At 39.0% G+C, this 22,741-nt stretch overlaps 1 protein-coding gene across 1 annotated transcript in view; it reads left to right on the forward strand.

Annotated features, from left to right (window-relative positions):
- Positions 1-22,741, forward strand: part of ctnnbl1 (catenin, beta like 1) — an 82,571-nt gene that overhangs the window by 29,508 nt on the left and 30,322 nt on the right. Inside the window, exons 12-13 of the mRNA XM_085344516.1 lie at positions 17,139-17,236; positions 21,152-21,232. Coding sequence (XP_085200642.1) covers positions 17,139-17,236; positions 21,152-21,232 — 179 coding nt within the window. The remainder of the gene's footprint in view (positions 1-17,138; positions 17,237-21,151; positions 21,233-22,741) is intronic.

Consider the following 22,741-nt stretch of genomic DNA (forward strand, 5'->3'; position numbering starts at 1 on the left):
AAACATGTGAGAGGTTGATCGCGCAGAGAATCGCTGAGCTTATGTGAGTGCGTGTGTAAAAGCAGCAGGATTTATATTTGACTACGATGACCTGGATGACTGAGAACCTTCACAGACAGATATATATTTTAGTTCTGCTGAGCCAAATAAGACAGGTCAGGGTGAAGAAGTGACAGCCAAAGAAAAGCTTACCACAAAACGGAGAAGTTATGACAAATCAGACTATAAGGCAAAAAGAAAGTGCAGCTTTATGGTTTCATGGACAAAATAATTTCTGTGGCTGCAATATGACAAGCTAAATAACCAGGGCTGCACATAAGTGGTCCGCAGGTGCGCATTCGCTGTCAAAATAAAAAACATGCACAAGGGTTAGGGTTAAATTTAAAAACTGTACTTTTGAGTTAAAATATATATTTATAATTTTAATAAATGACAAATTAAAAAGGCATGAACATTTTTTTGTATCGAAAAAATATCGAACCGTGACACCAAAGTATCGAACCGAACCGAACCGTGAATTTTGTGTATCGTTGCACCCCTAATATATATATATATATAATTTATTTTATTTTTTTTTAAATCATAAATGCAGAACAGTTCCTACTGAAGGTGGAAGTAGGCAGGTGGAATTTATTACATATGCACTAAATGCATTTCTCTTAAATGTCAAGATTTTCAACTTCTCTTGTAAACTGCAAACTACAAAAATGTTCAAAAATATTACATTTTTGGATTTGGAGAGTTAAAATATTTTCCCTCCTATGGAATATATTCCTATGGAATGTGAGGTCTTTTAATTAAATGGGTGGCTGTGTCTCTGGAGGTGTCGCAAGCCATCCACTAATGCGAACGTGAGTGGTTTGATCCCTGGCTCCTTGAGTTTTGAAAGCATCGCTTGGAGTGGTAGCTATAGAGTGCTTAAACACATACATCAAAGTGCTGTATTAAATGTGTGTATGAATCAGTGAATGTTGCTTCTAGTAAAGAACATTTCAAAGCTCAGCGTGGAAAAGCCCTATAGAAGCCCCAGTTAATCTAACTTAATCTTCCATGTTTTTATCCTAAGCTACAAAGAGGATGGTTCACTCGAACAAATTTCTACATTTCTCTTAACAGTTCAAGATTTCTATTAATGATAAAGAGGAAAAGGTTATACCAGCAACACCAAAACACTGCACATATTTCCTGTCAGATATAAGCAACAGGCATACAATGAATTCAAAATTGTCTTTTAAGTGTTTTGTTTATTCTAATTTTTATGCAGCATTACACCAACTAGTAAATTACAAACTTTTTATTGAAACATTGTGTGTGTGTGTGTGTGTGTGTGTGTGTGTGTGTGTGTGTGTGTGGGGCACACCAGCTGCTTTAGCTGCCTTTTTACTTTACTTATATTTACTTTGTTGAACTTGTGTGGACAGCTGTTTGCCTCCACCACTGTGCATGAAGCAGACTAATTCTGATTTTGTGCATCTCTACTATTTTCTATTTTATTATTTTTATTTTATTTTTTTTTCAAATACAAACATAATCATTGGGGGGAGGGGGACTCAAAATAACTTCGTAGAATCAATATAGTGCTCCTAGTTTGATATTTGGCACATGATTACTGTTATTATTCTCTGTGGTTACAAATGGGACCTGCGTAACTTTCCCAATCACGTCTGTATTGATTCGTCAAACAGCAATAGATGTAATGAGTTGCCTGTCACAATATAAGAGTGAACCCTCCTTCTCCGTAAGACTTCTAATTGAATATGGTGTGACTCAAGTGGTTCTCTGGAATAACATAACAGCGTAGATTAATTAACTATCATGCGCTTCAAACAGAAGTAATTAGGAAGTATGCACCTCGCTGTCCTTCTATCCACAGTCCCCTTGGTTACATTCACTCTATTAGTCTCTCTATCATAAACCTTTTTGTGAAGACTGATCCCTGTGAAATCCTTTTTGAAATTAGCATAGCCCAAATGACCAGGGATTGCCAGACCAAGTTAGCACACAGAATGGCATAATTAATAGGGCATTGTAAGTGACGAGAAAACACTGAAAAGACGCGGAAAAAAGAAAAACCCAAACAACAAATTACATTTCTGTGCTCATAAGTATTCTTGTCTCGACTCCGCCATTCACCTTGTTTTAGGGTCTCGGTTTATTGGTGTATGTACTCTGTCATTACCAGTGAAATGAGATTGTATGATGGAAATTGGTGGCAGCCGGTTGTTATATTTAGGTGGCTAATGATGTGAGCGAGTGCGGGAGGGAACAGAAGTAAACAACTAATTTACATGGTGAGGCACAATAGTCCTAGCTCTTTCTCCAGCTCCAACTCAGAAAAGTTTTTTTTTATTTTGTGTGTGCACTTGTGTGCGTGTGCGTGTTTGTTTGGTGGTGAGAGAGGGAACAGAGGCCTTTGTGCATGATACATTTTGAATGCCACACAAACACCTTCCAGTGCTGCGAACGGCCGTATCGCGACCCTTATTTTCTAATGACTGCACTACTATAGGTAATGAGTGAGACATGCTGCCAGAAAGAGACCAGAAGCACCATCATGTTTTATGGCTCTGCAGGTCTGCAAGATATACACGTTGTGGGTATAAAAGATGGAATAGACCATTTGATGGAAACGGCATCCCTTTATGAAAGCAACTCCACTCCTCCTCGTCCTCAAGAAGAGATTTCATTACAAAGACGAAACTTCAAACTCTATCATCTTATTACTTTATCACAAGCATCTCTTCTCTGATATTAACAAATGAGATTTTTTTTTCTTAAAGCATGAATGCATAGTAAAATATATGACATTAGATAAGTGACTATAATGGAAAAACTTGGTTATCTAGATATTAAGATGAAACTTGTATATTTCGGGAAAAAAGCCCAGAATCAAATAGAAATCTCCTTTATTCATCCTTCTCCCAGCACAGACGTTTTAGGCATAGATTGGTATCAGTAACATTTTACAAGTATGATTGCAAACTGTGTTGTCGTAGTCGTGCTGTGTTAATCCTATTATTAGTGTATTTCAGAGGGAGAGATATGCTTTTAGAGCCTTGTGTAAAGACATATCTAATTAACATCTTCTTCATATTTGGTCTTTCCTCTGTAGGGGGATCATGTTTTATCTCTGTAAACTTTAATGAAATGTGCTGGGGTATATTAACTTGTACTGTATATAAACGGTTTATTTCAACAGACTGATCAGAAAGGGACTTGGACAACATTTAGGCGAAATGTATTACTTAGTAGTAGGGCTGGGCCATATTATACCGTTCACGATAATACCAGTACAATGTTAGGCAACAATAAGAAAATGAAATATCGCGATAGAATATGGGTAAAACGTGCATGCACAGTGCCTTTGTTTTCATACGCACATGGCCGAAAAAGCATGGCGGCAACGGAGAATGAGAAGGGAGAAAGCGGATCGTTGAGTGAGGATGAACCAGATTTGGTTTGTAAAAATGGTGCCACTTCAGTGATGTGGAACTGGTTTGGTGTTTGTCTGTCAGATACCCACTAAAGTACATTTCTTTTTGTAGAACATGCAAGCGGGCCGTCGTTATTGCCAAATTTGTCGGACTAAGGTGCTCGTAAATCTGGGAGTAATCTGTGTCCTAAACTCCCAACTCCCAAGGTCCCAAAGTCAAACGAACACTGCGGCATCACTGAGAGTTAAAAACTGTCTAAATTCTTTCATCTTTAATAAAGCAATCAGCATTGCTGCTTTACCAGGTTTAACTATGAAGTTTAACATCCAGGCATCAATGAAAACAGAATTTATTACATTTAACGGAGTTAGAAGTTAACAGGAAGTTAGCTCGCTATTTTCGCTAGTTACCTATGCATGATATACCATGTTCTGCTGAGAGGTTTCTGAAAAAATTCAAACGTACAGCTCTGCTATCACTTCCAGACAGGAAACTAAACAGCAGTGACGTTTGTAAGGTTACTGAGGTTGGGCTAGCTGGTATATAATGATGTGCTACGTGATCACTAGCGACACAGCTATGTTAGCATAACATAAACAGTGAAGCTGGAGGATGAACACTAACACTTTTCCACTCGATAAAAGTTAACGTGAGGGTTCCTGACGGTTAGAGACAAATGCAATCGCATGGCAGGATGCTGTAAACGGACCAAACTTAAGTCAGGAGAACAACTGAGACAATCCATCCACAATAGAAGGTTAGTCATTAATATACTGCAACAACATGGGAATAGAGCAGCTGTGATAGAATACAGCATTAATGAATCAATGGTACAGAAGTGGAGGAAGCAAGAAAAATGAGTTGAATAAAGTTTGATTTATCTGACTGCTTTGTTTTGCTTAATGTGCCTTATAATCCTGTGCACCTTATGGTCCGAAAAATACATATTAGACTTTTTTTATTTGGCACACTGCAGTTTAATGTTGCAAAGCACCTCTTTTTAACTTCAGTGGATATTATACATGGTTATGCTCAGGATATGTCAGCCCATTTCTACTGGAAATGGCTTTTGGTTAAACTTTCAGCAAGGAATTTGCATTTGCACTGTTAAATTTTTAAATAGCTTTAATGCATATAAAAAACAGCTGCTTGTTTAAGTGAAAATAAATGGATGGGGTTTTTTTGCGCTGGTAAAGTTGTGGAGTTGTATTTTGTCTCGCATCAATTATATCATCAGTTATATCGTTATCGCAAATTTTCAAATATATATTGTGATAAATATTTTTGGCCATATCGCCCTGCTCTACTTAGTAGTAGTAGCAAGTAATAAACTCAGCCGTTTCCAATGCACGGGTTGTTTGGTGCAACAAGGTGGAACAAATATATAATATACTAATATTATACCGTACAAAAAGCTTCTTTTTTTTGTTTTGTTTATAAGACCTATTGTAGTTTTTAGAAAATGATTGCTCTGCGGTCATATACTGTCTGTCAGAAATGGATTAATAGCATGGGTTAAAATGGGATTTGGCAGGTAGCTGTGAACCCTTGTTCTCTGGTGTAACCATGCAGCAAGGGAAAAAAATCACTTAGAAATAAGAGACGTAAATTGTATCGTGAGCTCTAGTTTATTTTCTTTGCATACAGGTTGTGACCAGCTGACCCATGCTGCTGTTGCTGCTTTAGGTTTTATTGCACTTTGTAAATTAGATAGTTTAACAAAATTTAAATTACTGTCTGCTACTCTTGATATAATCTGACATTTACCAAGAACACCAGAGCTTGCCCTGCATCGGTCCATGCAGTCTTCATCAGAATACTGCGCAATAACCAGTTTAGCCTGCACGAAAGTGTATTTTGATGCAACAAAACTGCTGTACTTCATTTTGTTTTTATGTTTTTCACTATATGAAAAAAATACATAAATTCAGCAACAGATCATCAATAAATCCTGGAGCTATTGTAAAAAAAAATCTCTAAATTTAGAACTTTACCCAACCTTTAGATTTTTAGCGTTTCAGATTTCACTGAGCAGTCCTTACCTCTGAAAATAATCTCACAGCTACTTCTACGGTCCTCTCTTTTTAACACCTTTCTCTGTCTCTGAAAATGAATTATCACACATGAACATTTTTCCTTCCCTTCTGATCTTCTGTAGTTTTAGCCAGGCAACTTTATTGATATCTGGAGCATGAATACGTCAAAGTGATTACAAGAAGAAAGGATGTGTTGAAGACATAAGTTGACTGTGGGATGACATTACTTTCTAAGTACTGAACAAGCATCTTCATCCCATCAACTGTGAGCAACATACAAGTTGCAACACAGAGGTAAATAACTTTCTTGATAGTTTTCTTTAGGAAACTGCCTGTCAGATTAGACTACTAATTAACTGGGATTCCCATTCTGGATTGTTCCGTTCCACTTTAACACCTGTTTAGAAGCAATAAAAGTGCAACCTTAAAATTCTCTTATCTTACCTGGCGGAGCTGTCTGCGTGTGTCCAGTACAGTCAGATATTGATTTAACCTGACAGCTGCTTTTTTTTTTTCGTTGGAAAAAATGGTCTGAAATATGCATGCTGAGCAGACGTCAAGTGTCCTGCCACAAATTCCAACCTGGCAGCATCCTTGCTCAATTCCATTAGTAAAGGAACTCTTATTGTTTGCTACATCTCAGAAAGGACAACATTAGATGTCCCATACAAATTACATACAAATTGCTTCATTGCCTGTAGTTCATCTGTGATCATGGCTATTCTGACAAATATAGACTAGAACCAGATATACTTTGTATACAAAAACTGCTCCCATAAAGAAAAACTGTACTGTATAATGTGTTACAAAGTCTGAAAATCTTACTGAGAAACATAATGAATGAATCCGAAGATGTGAACTTGGGTCTCTTTCTCCAGACCTTATCCTCCAGAGGAACTTCTAAAAGCCTTTTACTCACCAAGTCCATTGCAAAAAAGTGATGCTAAATTCTGAATTTTTTGGATATGAACTTGCATTTTAGTGGAAAAAGAAAAGTCGAAATTTAGTGATGACAAGCTGGACCTGGTCTTTCTGCACAGAAAAAGGATGAAATGGAGATTCTGGGTTCATCCAATTCTCAAGACAAGCAAGCACCAGGGAGAATTTCATGGTTTGAGCCAAGATTTCAAGCTCTATCATGGCCGCTTTCGTACATATTTCAGGATCTCAGTTGGGCAGTTTGAGCTTTTGCTTTTAGAGTTGGGACCACATTTCAGACAGAAAAACAATTTTAGAGAGCCAATTGAGCCGAAGCAGCATCTATCTGTGTCTGAGGTAAAATAGTATTATTTTACTATTTGTATATCCAGTACCTGTGCGCATTTTGAGCTGCAAGCACAGTGGTCTGATTGGTCAGATCTGTTTATTCGCATCTGAAAATTCAAGCTTGGTTAAAAGAAAAACAAATGCCACAAAGTCTTCTATGGAAATTGTGCGGTTGGTGTGTACAGCTGTATTAAGAAGAATAATTTTAACTCACAAAATATTCAAACAGATTCTGCATGTCATGTGTGTTAAGTCATCAGGATGGCCTGCATTTTGTCAACAGGAGCATAAATAAACCTTAATTTTTGTCATTTCTGCCCACAAATCCATTTCTGCTTCCAAGAACATACTCTCAGATACCTGTTTATGTACTCATCTGAGGAACCGTGAAGATGCTAATTAAACAGATGATTGCTTCAATTATGACAAAAATAGGACAGAAACATTAGTTACTGTGGCAGCTGAAAACATCCAGGACTGCAAATTTCCACCCAAGTTCCCAAATTATCAGACTGTGTACCCACCAACAGGTATTGGAACAAGATGTATTATGCATTTCCTAGGGGCAATATGTAGATTAAGTTTTTAAACTTAGCCAAGCTAATGATAGCAAATTGATAGCAATGAAATAAATCAAACAAACAAACCCACAATTCATTCATGCTCCTTCAGGTACCTCCTGACAGTCTATCCTGTGGTGCTGAGAGGCTGATTGCTCTCCCTAGGGTGCTCTTAGTCCAGACTCAATCAGTCTATCATTTAGCTACCACCTATCTGTTCTTCTGTCATTCAGAATTACACCATGCTTCCTTTAACTGTCAATCAATAAATGAATCCAGGCCCCTCAGGGTTATTTGCATGTTAACTTAGTGCTATGGATCCCCTGGGGCAAGGCAAATGCAAATGATGAATGATTGGAGGAGGATGAGTGAATATTTGCAATTGGAATATTATGCATTGGGTAATGTGAGTGCAAATATTTCTAGGAATATTTGACAGGGACCTTGTTCACTGTTGTGAAGTAGTTTAACTTTACTCGAGGGTTTCGTGCATTACTTTTTGGAAGTGCAAACACTAACAGCAGTCTCGCGTTGTCTTATTGTCAGCAATGATGTAACTCTAACACGGTGAGGTAGGCTTTTCAGACGACATTGTTGCTTGACATTTATAACGAAGGACTTTGTTGTGGATTGCCCCCCCCCCCCCAGTTGTTACACTCATTATTCAAAAGTTTTGGTTACTTGTATAACCTCTGTTCTCTGAAAACCAATTGTGGTATCTCACTATGGGAGATATAGCCTACTCCCAGATTGCTAATGATCGGACAGGACAAAATGAGTTTAGCCACCTCTGGCTCTCAGCAACAAATGGCAGAGGAAAAGCTGATAGATCCTGGGGCAGCTATAGGTAGACTCCCTAACCTTAGGCATGAAGGCAGGGGCGCAGAGCCACCTTATAAAATTATTATAAGGATGGGGGACAAACTGCAGACAGGAACAGGACATAGATAAATCATTCATAGCATGCAAATCACTCATTGTTTTCGCTGATGCCAAAGCCAGCAATAGGATGGGTGCATCCTCGCTTAATGGCGTGCCCTTGTTTCTTAACGAAAAGAACAGAGGACATTGTGCATTTTCGTGTGATGCGAACAGATCTGTCCGAACCTCTCCCACAGCTGTTGCACCATTTCTGAATTGGGTCTAAACTCCCGGTAGAGTTGATTCCCTCTAGAGAGCAGATCTGCCATGGTGTTCAACACACTGGGAATGTGTGTCGTGCGTAATGACAGGAGGTGTTTGCTGCTGCACGTAATCAGGCTGTGTGTCAGTCTGTGCAAAGTTACAGAGCAAGTTCCTCATGACGGTGTATATACGCACTGCTGTTATGTCTGTTTTAACTAAGATATGACAACTTTTCAGAAGCGGCAAAAAACACTTCAGCTAGAGCTGGGCGATATGAGATTTTTTTCATATCACGATATGTTTTTTTCATTTCAGGCGATAACGATATCTATCACGATATAAGCCAAATAACTATATTTGTAAGATTTAAATGTGCCGTTGCTCACGAGTAAAATGTGAAATAATCAGCAGCTTGTTTTGATTTAAATATTTATTTCCCATAATAAGTTCAACAGGGTAGATGTACTTAAGGAACATGAGACTTTTTCAGATAGATAAAGGCAAATATTGCAAACTACACAAAAGGCAGCCGCTAAAGCGTTTAAGTTTCAAAATAGAACAAACGAAACAGACTAAATTGTCAATTCCACTTAGAAACAAAATATTAATTCTAAAAATAAATCTTAGTTTGTTTTACAGAAGAACAGACAAAACTGACTAACTTTTGTCAATATCAAATAAACAGAACTAAAAGGAAATTCTCAATCTCTCCTTGTTGTATAGCTTAGCTTTTCAAACAGTTTTAACAGTTACTTTAGTCTGACAAAAGCCGAATGACGAATTAGCGCTTCCATTCAGAGACTGAGGCTACGTCCACACGTACACGGGTATTTTTGAAAACGGAGATTTTCCGTTTTCGTTTTAAAAAATAATCCCGTCCACACATAAAGGCAGAAATGAAGGAAAACGCTGCTATGAACATGCCAAAGCAGCAGGTGGCGCTAGATTCCTAACCGTGCAGAAATGTTGGCCAATCAGAAGTCTAGAAGCCTCGGTGGGAAAAAGTAAACAAAGCTGGGGCATAGAAGCAGAACTGAGTCGTATGTGTGGAGGGACAGTAACTGTGTGTATATGTAAGCATTTAAACACTGCAGAGAGTAGAATTAACAGTATTGTAGAAATTCATTTCACCGAAACAATAACGTGGCGCACACCTTTGACGCTGCGTTTTCTCCGTTTTTCTAGTCCACACGTAAATGCAAAAACAGAGTTTTCAAAAATCTTCGTTTTCAGTGACCAAAAACGCCGTTTACGTGTGGACGAAAGGTGCAAAAGCATAGAAAAATCTGCGTTTTCAAAAATACCCGGGTACGTGTGGACGTAGCGCATGCACCAGTTTATTGTATTTCCAGTAGGGCTGAACGATTATGGAAAATAATCTAATTGCGATTTTTTGCCCCAATATTGCAATTGCGATGCGATATGCGATTATTTTTTAAGGTCTTTGTCTTCTGTATTATTAAACAAAGACAAGCAATACATCATATAGTATGGCCAATACTATATTACATTAATTTTAAACTGTTCTTTCCTGGAAGACAGACCTCTGTTATGATGACATGAGGTGATGCATGAATTGATGACTGACATTTTTATTTAACTTCTTCAATCACAACAGTATATTTGAACATACACAATAGTTTATTTTTAGCTTACAAACATCTGAGCATAAAGTGCTGACAAGGAACCCTGGTGTAAACATTAAAATGAAAGTCAGTACAATGTGCAGATTGCAGAAATATACATAAACAAAATCAGTGGCTTTACCACACTCAGTTTTTCGACATCTGTGAACTACTAGACAGTCATTCAATTAAAAAATAATATTAAATAAATAAAACTAATAAATAAAAAATACACACATCTTACTGATCTCTGCAGTCAGTAACATTACACATAAAGTGCAAACATAATAGCAATTGTATAAACACACACACAAACACGCCTTTAAAATTTAAAGGCGTGAAATTGGACGGTCTAGCCTGCTGAATCAGAAGGCTAGTTCTGATTAGCGTCACCGCTGTCTCGGTGGAGTTTAATAAACTCGGCCGTCTGCTTCTTGCTATCTAAAATATAACCAGACACTGGCGTAAATTCTCGACTGTCTCATACTTCTGTTTAATCAGTTTTCTGTTTGACGTTTAGTCAGCTGTGTGAAAACCAAGGAGGAACCCACCCGGGGGATTAATAAAGTTTTATTTTATCTAATCTAATAACTTTAATCTCAGCCAAACCGATTTACTCACGAACAAACAAAACACTGAAAAAAGCCCAACAATAACATTTTTAGGTTGTCTAAGTGACTTATATATTACGTTTAACCCGAGCAGCGAAACTCCGCGGTGATCTGAAAATGATGTGCCGGGAGTTGTGCCGTTCTCGGCCGCATCAGTAACCCTCGAGCTCCCGGCTAGCTGTCGAGCTGGTGGGTAGCAGACGCCTCTGAAAACGTCGAAGCACTTTTGCAAATATGGGATATCTTGATAAACCGAGCAGATATTTGATGTTTACACAACTACTTTCTCGCCTGAAAATATGTTAAAAGTTTATTTTGTGACCCAGAAAGATTAGTATGAGTAATTTTAAAACTTAGTATCGGCCGCCATTGTTGGAAACTGGAGTTTGGCTGGGCCGCGCTATGAATTCTGGGATATGGTAGTAATTTGGACAGCCTTCGGCACGTCGCTGTGACGTAATCGGTCTACAAATGCGGCCTCAGGAGGATGCAGCCCATGAATTTGGACATGTCCAGAGTATAATCGCAGCCTTTGCGGTTAGAAAATTGCACTTGATCATGTCGCGATATTATCGCAAATGCGATATATCGTTCAGCCCTAATTTCCAGACTTGCTTTCGGCACAATTTACAGTGCACGCTACTCTGTTTTTAAGTCAGACTTGAAATAGCCGAAATACCTTCACACTACGGAACTTCTATGGCTCTTCCGTTCGACAATCTCTCCGGCGTTGGAACCGTCATCTGTTTTCTCTTCGGTCACGCTCGGTTGATTTTTCTAGTCGGCTCACTCATTTCCTCCATTACCCGGGCGGTACGGTGGCTGGCTGCTTCCCAAACAAGTACACATGTGCGGCTTGGCACTTGTGCTGTACGTAACAAGTCACGTGACGTGACGCTGCGGCTGTGATTGGTTCGGCTCTGCGCTACTTAATTTGGATTGGCTGTTCTCTTTTTTTTCTTTTTTCTTTTTTTTAAGAGGACAAGAGCGGCGAGGTCTATCGCGATAGCTTAATTTCTCTATCGAGTAAAAGTTATATCGCGATACATATCGTTATCGTTCTATCGCCCAGCTCTAACTTCAGCGTTGGAAAAACTGCTGCCAGCTCCAAGTAATTTCTAGCGAGGTGTCATTTACGGCGGACCCCTCGGAAATATACCCCTATCCTGTTAATGTAGTATCCATTGTCAATTTTCCTCATAATAACGGTATTCAAAGGGTCACCAACAGTGAACAGTTTGGGGTCCCTCCAGTGACCGAGAGCCAGTAGACATTCGGGGAGAAATTTTGGCCATATGACTGAGATAACGTCTCACATCCAGCTGCAGCGAGGACAGCCCCTGGGGAAATGACGGAAATCACCGAAACAATCAGTCCAGTTAAACGCAAGCAAGCTGTTAATGAGACCAGCTTTCTGTTGCGAAACAGAGTTATTTGTAGGCTATGCCCTGTGTTAAGGTTCAAAATTGAGGAAGGAGAGTACACACCACCCATGGTCCAGAGGATCTTGGTCCAACAATGATTTTAATGAATACACGCGTGGGAAGACACTCTGTACGCAGACAGCCAGTAGTCCTCGACTTAATCAAAGCATGAACAGATATTTTATAGCATCAGGGTTTGTTTACTGACGCCCCTTCATGCGTCACAGATACATTTTATACATAGATCAGACTTTTAACCCAGAAGATCATCTTCTATTTTCATGGCTAGCCCTTCCTGTCTACCTTTCAGTTCTTGTCTTGTTCCTCTTTCTTGCCGAGACAACAAGGAACGGTTCCTCTTTTACCGAGACACTTTTGCAGTTACAACCAGACATGAGTAATCTCTCCTCTAAATAAATTTAACTCTATGTGTGTGTGTGTCACGACCTCACATGCTCTTTGTGTCACCTCTTCACCTACTGTCTGTGTCTCGTCCTCAAATGCTCTTTCTCAATTCACCTGTTGCACTTCTGACCTTTTACCAGACCAGAAGCTCACTGAGACTATGTGTATGTCTTCTACTAAATAAATGTTTTAACCAAGAACCTCTACTAAAACCTTAATATAAAATGATCTGATATATAAGTGTTTTGTAAGCATGTATTGCAATTCCTTCTATGGCTCCAAGTCACTTGCACAATAGATTGTCCGAACATCGCGCCGAACAAAGCTTCCGACCCCCAATTAATTGACCGAGCTCCAACTCTTTAATAAGCACAGATATGCATTGTGTATAAAATAGTCATAACTGCTTAAGGCCTTCTTAAAGCTATCTGTTACATTGTTAAAGCCTCGTCTTAGCCTGCGGCTCAAAATAACTATCTGCTTTCACTTCTGCATACAACTTCCTGTCAGCCTGCAACTCAGTCTTTCTGAAAGAGACACTGTTTAACCCCTGAATGCAATATAAACTCCAGATTATATTGGTAATGGTAATGATGACAATTATTTAACAATAGCAGTAAAATAATTTCCCTGCTCCACACCTGGAACGCAAACCTAAAGAATTAGCATTTATCCAGAACTGGAAATGTGGAAATGAGTGTCTTGTAGATCTATCGATGTGAATAGATCGAAACAACACATTTTGTGTCAACATTCTGAATTTGTATTTTCTGAGGTGAGAACTGAGGGAGCGTTAATTTCAGAATGGGACCAAATGATCCCCCACCTTTTCGGAATTTGGAAATGTCTGGAATAAAAGCCTAGATACCACTCCTCAGCTTAAGAGAGAGGATATTTTGCTCTCTAAAGCCTTTTTGGCCCTGCTCTGTAGCCATTGAACCCACCACGCCATTGTAAATGGTTGGTTTCGTTGCAAACTGTAGCCTGTAGCCCCTGGCAACGGTTGTTAACACTCATGAATAGACTGCGCATGCTTGCCATTCCTCCACCCTGGCGGCTAATTAACCCAGGGGACGAAAGTTCAGAAACAAGGTCCAGTCACACTGCTCTCTTGGCTTTATGTCTGGCTTCATAAAAAAAATAAAACATGTCCGTACATACTAGGGGTGCAACGATACTCGTATCGGTATTGAACCGTTCGATACAGTGCTTTTGGTTTGGTACGCATATGTATCGAACAATACAAAAAATTTTATTTATTTTATCAACTTTTCTTCTGACAATGCTGTCTGTGTTGAGCGCTCAGTGAATCTGCGTTCAACTACTGTGCCTAGGCTGCACTGTCGAGTGCAGATCCACTGAGCGCAGCTCAAGCTAGCAAGACAGAAGCTAAGCTCAAAGCTGAACCTCCCCCACCCTCATTCAGATCTGGCGTTTGGAACTATCTTGGTTTTCATGTGAAGCATGACCCTGATGGTAAGCGCGTCATGGACAAAAGAAAAACAATATGTCGGATGTGCCACGCAATGCTCAATTGGTGGGAACTAGTGCGTTAGCACAGTTATCTTGTTAACGTGTTGACCCCGTCCAGCCCCACACACGGGGCGATCCGTGGTAACTCGTTAACGGAGATTTGCTGCGTTATGGCGTTAATGTCATTTTAACGAGATTAACGCTGACAGCACTAGTGGGAACACAACGAATATCACTGCACATTTACACCGACAGCATCCTAGTGCAAAGACAAGTGGAAGCAGACAAAAACAACAAGCATGCATGCTACAAACTTTACCCGAGTCATTTAGACAGCCGTTAGCACATGATTCTCCTTATGGGGACCTGATATGTTTAATATGCTGCTGAGAATATAGCCCAGAAGAAGCGGATAGTATAGCTTTTATTTTGGAAAGAGCCATTTATCTGTAATAAACTCTCTTTTCCAAAGATGAGTGATTTCTCGATCAGATAGATTTATTTATTTTTTTTAATTTGTTGTTTCAGCAACATTACATTTAAAAACCATACTTTTGAGTTAAAACATATATTTATAATTTTAATAAATGACAAATTAAAAAGGCATGAACATTTTCTTGTATCGAAAAAATATCGAACCGTGATACCAGAGTATCGAACCGAACCATGAATTTTGTGTATCGTTGCACCCCTAGTACATACCCACAATTCTACCAAAGGCACAGGATGTGCTAGCAGTAACGCGACAACTGCTATTATTTCCTCAATGAAAATACAAAGCTACAGCATAATAAATGTTCCCGAAAACTAAAAAAAACAACCACGTTCTTGAACAACCTTAATGGCTGCGTCAATGAACATATTCAATTAATTATTCTGGTTGAGGACCGCTGAGGAGCTCTTATAATCTTTACAGGGAAGAAAGTGAGAATGCCTAGTGTGGGGGCCAGGGGTTGGGGGGGCCCTTGTCCTTGAAGTAATTGGTCTGTCTTGAACAGGCGTGGTGGTAGTGGCGCTTCCGTGATTGGTCACGCCAGAGGGCGCTTCCCATAGTGAAATACTGAAGGAGGTTTGAAAGAAAACATTTAAATGAGGTATTGATTGCACACTTTTCTAAGACAGATGAGGAAGCTTATTTTTACTCAGCTTTGCCCTTTATCTGGTAGCCACAATGTAATCCCGCTCCCACCTCCTTCACAAATCTCAAAGGAGCAGTCTCTGCTTAGTTTTAAACTCTTTGGAAAGAACATTCTGCAGCCAGCGATCAATAGCCTCCCCGGCAGGGCGTGGAGGTGGTGACATCAATTACCACTTGGATCAAGTTGATAAAGTAGTGTCCTTTTGGAAATGGCATTTAGCCTCCTTGTCTTTGTGTACAGGAAATAAGGCTGTCTACATTAAAATAAGGGATCTTTGGACTGAACCGTCCTGATGTTCAGCCTGAGCAGATACTTGTGATACCTCTGAACCAGTCAGAAATAGTTCATTTATTTTTTCCTTTGTTCTGATGTGTCATGATGATATAAAGGATTTTAATAGAAGTGCTGAGGTGATTTTAGTTTGTCAAAATTTGAAGTATGGTTAATTAATCCTTAATTTACTCCTGTAAACAAACATATCACAGCAGTATAAATCAAAAAGTTGGTCTACTTTAGACATGGGCATTCTTGCAGTGACTGTTGAGATATGGATAATGTGAATTCAGAATTCCTTGAAAGTTTCACGTATTGAATTCTCAAATTTTAATGAATCAGAGTTTAATAATATTTGAATCAAAATATAACCGTGGTGTTGTTATTTTGCCATCACCGTATGTCACACCTGATTAAGCCATGCCCATATAGGGCTTATCACCAACATTACAAATAACTAAAAGCTGTTTTTTATTCAAGAATATTTGGTTGCTTAGAGGCATAATTAAAGCACAAAGCTACAGTTTCAGGGACTTTAATTATATCAGAAGTATTGAGTAAATTATTAGAAGTTTGATGTAAAACATTGGAGGGATTTAGTTTGATAGAAGAGCAATAGATGCGAACAGAAGTGTTAAAATAACCAAATATTTGGCTTGCAGATTTAGCAGGAATACACATTTATTGTTTAATTTTTAGCTTTTTTTACATTTTACATTTCCGCTGAATTGCCATGCTGAAACACTGCAACTCCAGTTCATTTTCACACGTTTTTTTTTTCCTCTGCTTTTGATGGATATTTCTATATTCTGAAAAGGCTGCATCTGGCAGGTGTTAGAGGCCTTAAGTGTTCCCAGCCTTCACTTCTTGTGGGTAGAGAGCCTGCGGGTCATAGGGGATTGCACAAAGGGAGCTGACAGCAAATACGACCCCTTTTAAAAAGTAGAAATGGGATTGATTCCTGCACACTTGTTGCTTAGCAACTGCAAAGCCTCGTTGAGAGAGAATATTGACCTCTTGTTGATAAAGTCCAATTACATTTTTCCCCCTCCACTCTGTATATCCAGAGATTTTACAATGTCATATTCTCTTCCCCCCTTGTGTGTACACTGTATTTCCCATTCAATATCATGGAGCAATATTATGCGATTGCTGCCTTTTGGTGCCGCTTTGTGACTAAGAAGGTCTTTGAATGAGATAACACGTCTTACATAGCATGAATTTGGCTAACAAGGGCACTCAATGTGACTAACTGGTGTTTGTTGCTAATTCAGTCAATTAACATGTTTCTAGACCTCCTGCTTGCTAAATGGCCCCAGAGCTGCCACAGACGAATTTCTATCACCCCGATAAATGTAATTCAGCCACAGCCAAAACCATTTAGCATGTTCCAGCATGCCCTAAAATGAAAATTGATTTCTAAATTTCATTAACATTTTTCCCTCCTCTCATTCTGTGCACTCTCTGTAAGAGTATCCACGCTTAGCCGGCTGCATGCTCTAATTGCAAATTATCAAGTGCTAATCGATTTGTCCTTTCTGTGGATGTGGGTGAGAATGAGCTTTGCGGTAATCGGTTCTTTTTTCTTAAGAGTTTGAGACTGTTTGCTTTAACTGTAACTGTGGTGAAAGATCATGCACCTGTTGGGTTTTAAGCTTACTGTAAACCCCTGTGAGGTCTTCAGTGAAGCGATGCCGTGCTTGAGATATTTGAGAGATATTTTGTGTCGTTGATGAGCTTTTCTCTTCTCACTTTACTCTTTCTCAGAACACGTCTGCTCCATCATCGCCTCCATGCTGAGAAATCTCAAGTCCCAGCAGAGAAGCAGGCTCCTCAGCAAGTTCACGGAGAACGACTGTGAGAAGGTTTGTATCATTGTCGTCTTGCTGGTTTCTTCATTCTTCTTCTTGCCTTGCAACCCCTTTTTGTTTTGCATCTCATGTTTTTGAGTGCTTCATCAGACTGTGTTGTTGTCTTCATTACCAGTTGTTTTTTTTTTCATTCCGAGCAGGTGTACTATATTTCCTAAATTTAAATGACTTAAAAATATATTTTCTAAAATTGCTTTGTACTCTGTGCAATAGAAACGCACTGATCAATATTAGGAGTAGATAATGGTCCAATCCTGACTCAAATGTGTCAGGACTGGGAATCGGTGAGAGAAGGCTCTGAATACTACTACAGCATGACTGAGCTTAAGTAGCCTTACAGCAAGGGTTATTCTGCACTTTGTCATATGTTTGCAACTGGTTTTTACCCAAATACTAGAATGAAACTTACAGGCAACGAAGCTTTCCATATTGGATTCTTTCTGTCATTCATCCACACTTGCTAATATTTGATCTTATATAATGTTTAGCCCCTAGATGAGAGCAGCATCTAGTCAATGAGACTAGTGAAAAAATATTGGATGAAAAGCATAATCAAATTTTTTTTAAATCTTTTATTTTCTTTATCCTTGTACTGTTTTCATTTATTAGTTTACTAAATGTATATTCTTGGGGGTGTTTTTTTTATGTATTTTATTTGTGTATTTTATTTTGTGACATAATCTTTAGGTCCTGATCTTGCGTTATACATTTTAAAAAAAAATATCGTTTTGAATACTTCTAGTGCTGCTCGGTACTCTGTATCTGCAGACATTTAAAGTCATTTTATCGGAACTGGGAAAAGTTGATCATCTGTCCCTTTTGGACACTGGTAGTTACGTATTTCTCTGTGCTCCATGATGTAGTGCAGCGGTCCCCAACCGTTTTTGCTCCACGGACCGGTTTAATGTCAGACAATATTTTCATGGACCGGCCATTAAGGTGTCGCGGATAAATACAACAAAATAAAATCATACGACCAAGACAAAAACTGTGGTATTTTGTAAATATAATAATAAACACAAATTCACTGTGTAATTGTGTAACTTTATTAGCAGCATCATCCTGAAATGCGCCAACAACATTGAGTGTAACATCCTCCTCTCTGCCCCTTAATGCTCTCTTGTCGCTATGGTAATGCGTAAATATTTCATTCAAAATAAGACACACAACTACAACACGGGAAAAGACCCAGGGAAACCGAGTTAACGATAAAAACCATAAATTTCGCACCCAAGCCTCAACTCTTGCACCCCGGTACCAAAACAACTCACGGACTGTTACCGGTCCAGTCCGCTGGTGTAGTGGTTTACATATTCTCTTTACACAGAGAAGATCCTTGGTTAGGACTGGGAGGAGATACAATCCCAGCCTCATGGGGTCACAAGTTTGTGTACTCCTCATGCCGGCCCCAAGCCCACTTAAATGGGAGGATTACATTTGGAGGTCATCTGTGCCTAATCAAACATGCAGATCCATCCGCTGTGGCGACCCTTGTGAGGGAGCAGCCAAAAGAAGCTTTTAACTATTAGTCAGAAAATTGTTCAAACTAGTCTTTAGTTTAAATTTACGTGAGCTGCATCAACAAAACTTACGCCCAGTCGTAACTTTGAGCGGTCTTTGCGATGCAAAATGTTTTACAGCAACTGTAGAGGATCAAAAGGAAAAAAAAGACAAGTTCAGTGACATTTCATTTATAAAAGTATTAAAGTTGTGTGGTCAGTAAAAACAAAACACTGGCTGCCTAGCTTTAACTTCATGACAACAGTGTTGAACATGTATAATGAATGTACAAATTATTACTCTTGGAAATAATTTTTAATCATAGATAGACTACATATGTTTTCTTTCAAAAGCAAAAACAAAAAAGTCTATTTTGAAACTGGTAGAAATACCACAGCTAAAAAGGTTAGTATACATGGAAACGAATAAAGCAAAAGTGATTAAAGGTGAAAGCCTGAATATTCAGCGTATCCACGATTGGGCTTTGCCACAGATCTTATTTTCATAACTAGGGCTGCTCGATTATGGCAAAAATGATAATCACGATTATTTTCACTGAAATTGAGATCACGATTATTTGACGATATTTATTTAACCCTTTAAGACCTACTATAGAACCAAGTCCACCAGAGCTTATATTATTTTTTTACATGCTGTAGTGCCATTTGTGGGAGCATTTCAAGTTGCTATACATCAATACAACTGTTATAGCCCATATTTTAATAATATGTATGCATTAAGTCCATAGTAATTACATAAATTGCAAAAAAGTGCAATAAACTACAAAAAAAATTGAAAATCGCTTTTGTTTTGTTTACATATATTTCTACTTGGAGAAATTTAAGAGGTTTATCCCTCAAAACTTTAAATACAATAAAGTTGCAAAAAATAGTTTCCCACCACAGGAAATTTATTTTGAGTGTCTTCATAGTTTTATTTTGGAGATACACCAATTTTTATATACTGCAGGAAAAACAAAAAACAATCCTATGATGCAAATTTGCAAAGAAAACAGCATGTGCATCATTTCACTGTGGGAAGTGTTACGAACAGCTGATAGGAACGGCAAAGCGTGTTTCTGGAATATTATGTTTTTGTTCCTGCAAGCGCTTTTTATGCAATTTTTGCAAAGCTATATGTGGAACGAAACCGTGACCGAGGACAAGCTGATGGCATAAGATGTAAGTACAACTCCTCCGGTTTCATATGCAAAACAAATTATTGCGCTAGCTTACACGGTTCAGGTTCTACAGGGATTTAAAAATAGTTACGCAAAACGGAGCGTGCTGCTCTGACCGGCTTTAAAGGGTTAACAATGACTTTAAAAAAATAATATAAAATAGTGTGCAACACCACTGAAGTTTGTTTTTTTTAAACTCTCTTTTCAACCAACGGCAGTCACTCTCCAAATAACTTCTGCTTAGCTTTCCGAGCTTCCCTCGGGTCCTCTTAATCAGCGGTCTCCAACCTTTTTTGCGCCACGGACCGGTTTATGCCCGACAATATTTTCACGGACCGGCCTTTAAGGTGTCGCGGATAAATGAGGGAGGGGCTAATAATCGGCTCAGTCATTTTTAATGATCGTTGAAAGCCCAGATCGTAATCGTGATTAAAATTCGATTAATTGAGCAGCCCTATTCATAACATACTCACATTAGAAGGCCATTCAGCTTCCACACACTTGGGGAACACCTTTACCTGAACCAGTCTGCAGTAGTTCTATTTTTTCCAGAAACTAGTTCTAAGACGTTACGAGAGGTTAAATACACCGAGGTCATCGAGTCACTCTGTACCTGTGTATACCGTCTCCCATATGTTGCAGAATGTGAGAAAGCAATTATGATGTCAAACCTGACAGCGCGACACACTGCACACTCTCCCACCACCCACCTCAACTCCCACGATCCTACTCACATGTGCCCAAATGTGTCATATTCAGCCTGTGGCTCAAGGCCATTTTATTGGATGCATGACTTTTTTTGAAAATGCCTGTGGTACAAATCAAATGTCGATAGCTTTCTCACTACTGAGGCAACCTAGAGTCTCATTTTAATCAGCTTTTAAGGTTTGTATCCAGCGTTAAGGCAATAAGGGAAGCTTGTGTTTTCTTCTCTTTGTTTGCCACTCCATAGGTTACTCCCTGCAAAAGGTCTGTAGCCAAATAAATGAGGGGATGATCAGTGGCATACTAACATATAAAAAGAAATATGAAATTGGAAATGTATTTTTCTATTGTTACTTCATTTTAAGAAGGTGGAATTTGTTTGTCCCTGTTAGAATTTTTCCATATATGCTCGCAGAGCTTCATCCTGCTTTTGCGCTGCTTTGTAGTGTCCTCTTTATGTTTCTTTTTTCCACTTTGCATCTCTCACTTTTTTTCTACTTTGCTCTATTTCATTTTCTCTCCAGGTTGATCGACTGATGGAGTTGCATTTTAAGTACCTCGAGGCTGTTCAACAGGCTGACAAAAGGATTGAAGGAGAGAAACATGTAAGCATCTCTTCTTTTATTCCTTTTTCCCATCCCTCCCTCTTACCCTCTCAGTCTGTCAGTGAGGCTTTTTGATTTGATGATGAATTTACATTATGCATTCGTGTTTCCTGGATTTCATTATTGACCACAAACAAAAGCCACCAATGAATTATGAGTCACTGAGACATTATTCGGAGTAATATTGCTATACAGGCGTTTTTCTGTTTTGGGTTGGTTTGATCTTTTTGATTTGTTTGTTTTGTAGGACAAGACAAATTCCAATAAAGCTCTGTAAAATATAACTAAGAACAGAATGCAATGATTTCCAAATACCATTAAGCAATGTTTTACTCACAATGGATTAAAAAAACATGGAAGAAATGTACCATTTCAGGCGAAACTAGAGTTATTTTTAATTTGATGGCATCAACATGGGTTAAGGCCATCCCCTCTTCTTTTCACAACAGTCTGTAAATGTCTGGGACTGAGGAGAGCAGCTGCTAGACTTTTGAGAGTGTTGTTTTCCCGTTCTTGTCTGATAGAGGATCCTATTGTAAAAGCTGCAGTATGCAGCTTTGCGTTGCCTTGCTGAAATATGCAAGGCCCTGCCTGAAAAAGACAATGGATGGGAGCTTATGTTGCTGTAAAACTTGAATAGATCTTTCACCACTGATGGTACATTTCCAGCTGTGCAAGCTGCCAGTTCCATAAGAACCAATGTACCGCCGTACCATATGAGATGCAGACCTTGGCGTTGAGGACTGATGACAAATTGGATGATCCTTCTCCTCTTTAGGACACAGCGTCCATGTTTTCTAAGCAGAAATGTAAATTCATTGGACCGCAGAACAGAGAAGCACTATTTCTGGACCTTGTTCAAATATGGCTTCGTCTTTGCATGATTAAGCTTTGTCCTGCGTTTGTGGACGGCAGGCTGTACCGAATGCACCCAGATAAGTTGCCCAGAACTTACCATTCCTGCATTCCCTTTCCAGGCCTGGAAGAGTTTGTGTGTGTATTAAAGGCTATAGATAGAGAAAACTTTGGGGCCATTTACTCAAGATTTATGGCCCTTTTTTATAAGTGATGAACAGCCTAATTTAGTTTAATGTTTTATAAAAGCCCGTCCACCCATTCCTTCATTTTCTTAACCACTTGTCCAATTCAGGGTCATGCTAGTGCTGGAGCCTATCTCAGCTGTCATATGGCACGAGGCGGGGTACCCCCCTGGACAGGTGGCCTATTCAGAGTGTCAGAAAATGGGAAGAGGGAAATGTATTGTCAGTAAGAGCTCATTTATCAGGTGGTTTATCTGTGGTGTTGCGTCGACACTCTTTTAAAGGACACGTACAGAAGCATTGCTAGGTTGAATACATTTAGAGAGAGAGGAAGAGAAGGAAGTTAAGAGACAGGTCTGTGAGTTACTTGAGCAGTCTGCAGCAGGTCATCGCAACAGCACAAGATAAACTCTGAGTTGGAATTGTCCACGGACGGGGGAAAAAATGTGGACCGCAGCGCAATATCAGA

The sequence above is a fragment of the Diplotaxodon limnothrissa genome, linkage group LG20 (genome assembly GCF_057381915.1).
Source record: "Diplotaxodon limnothrissa isolate DT_005_m linkage group LG20, D_limnothrissa_male_GT1.1, whole genome shotgun sequence".
NCBI classification, from domain to species: domain Eukaryota; kingdom Metazoa; phylum Chordata; class Actinopteri; order Cichliformes; family Cichlidae; genus Diplotaxodon; species Diplotaxodon limnothrissa.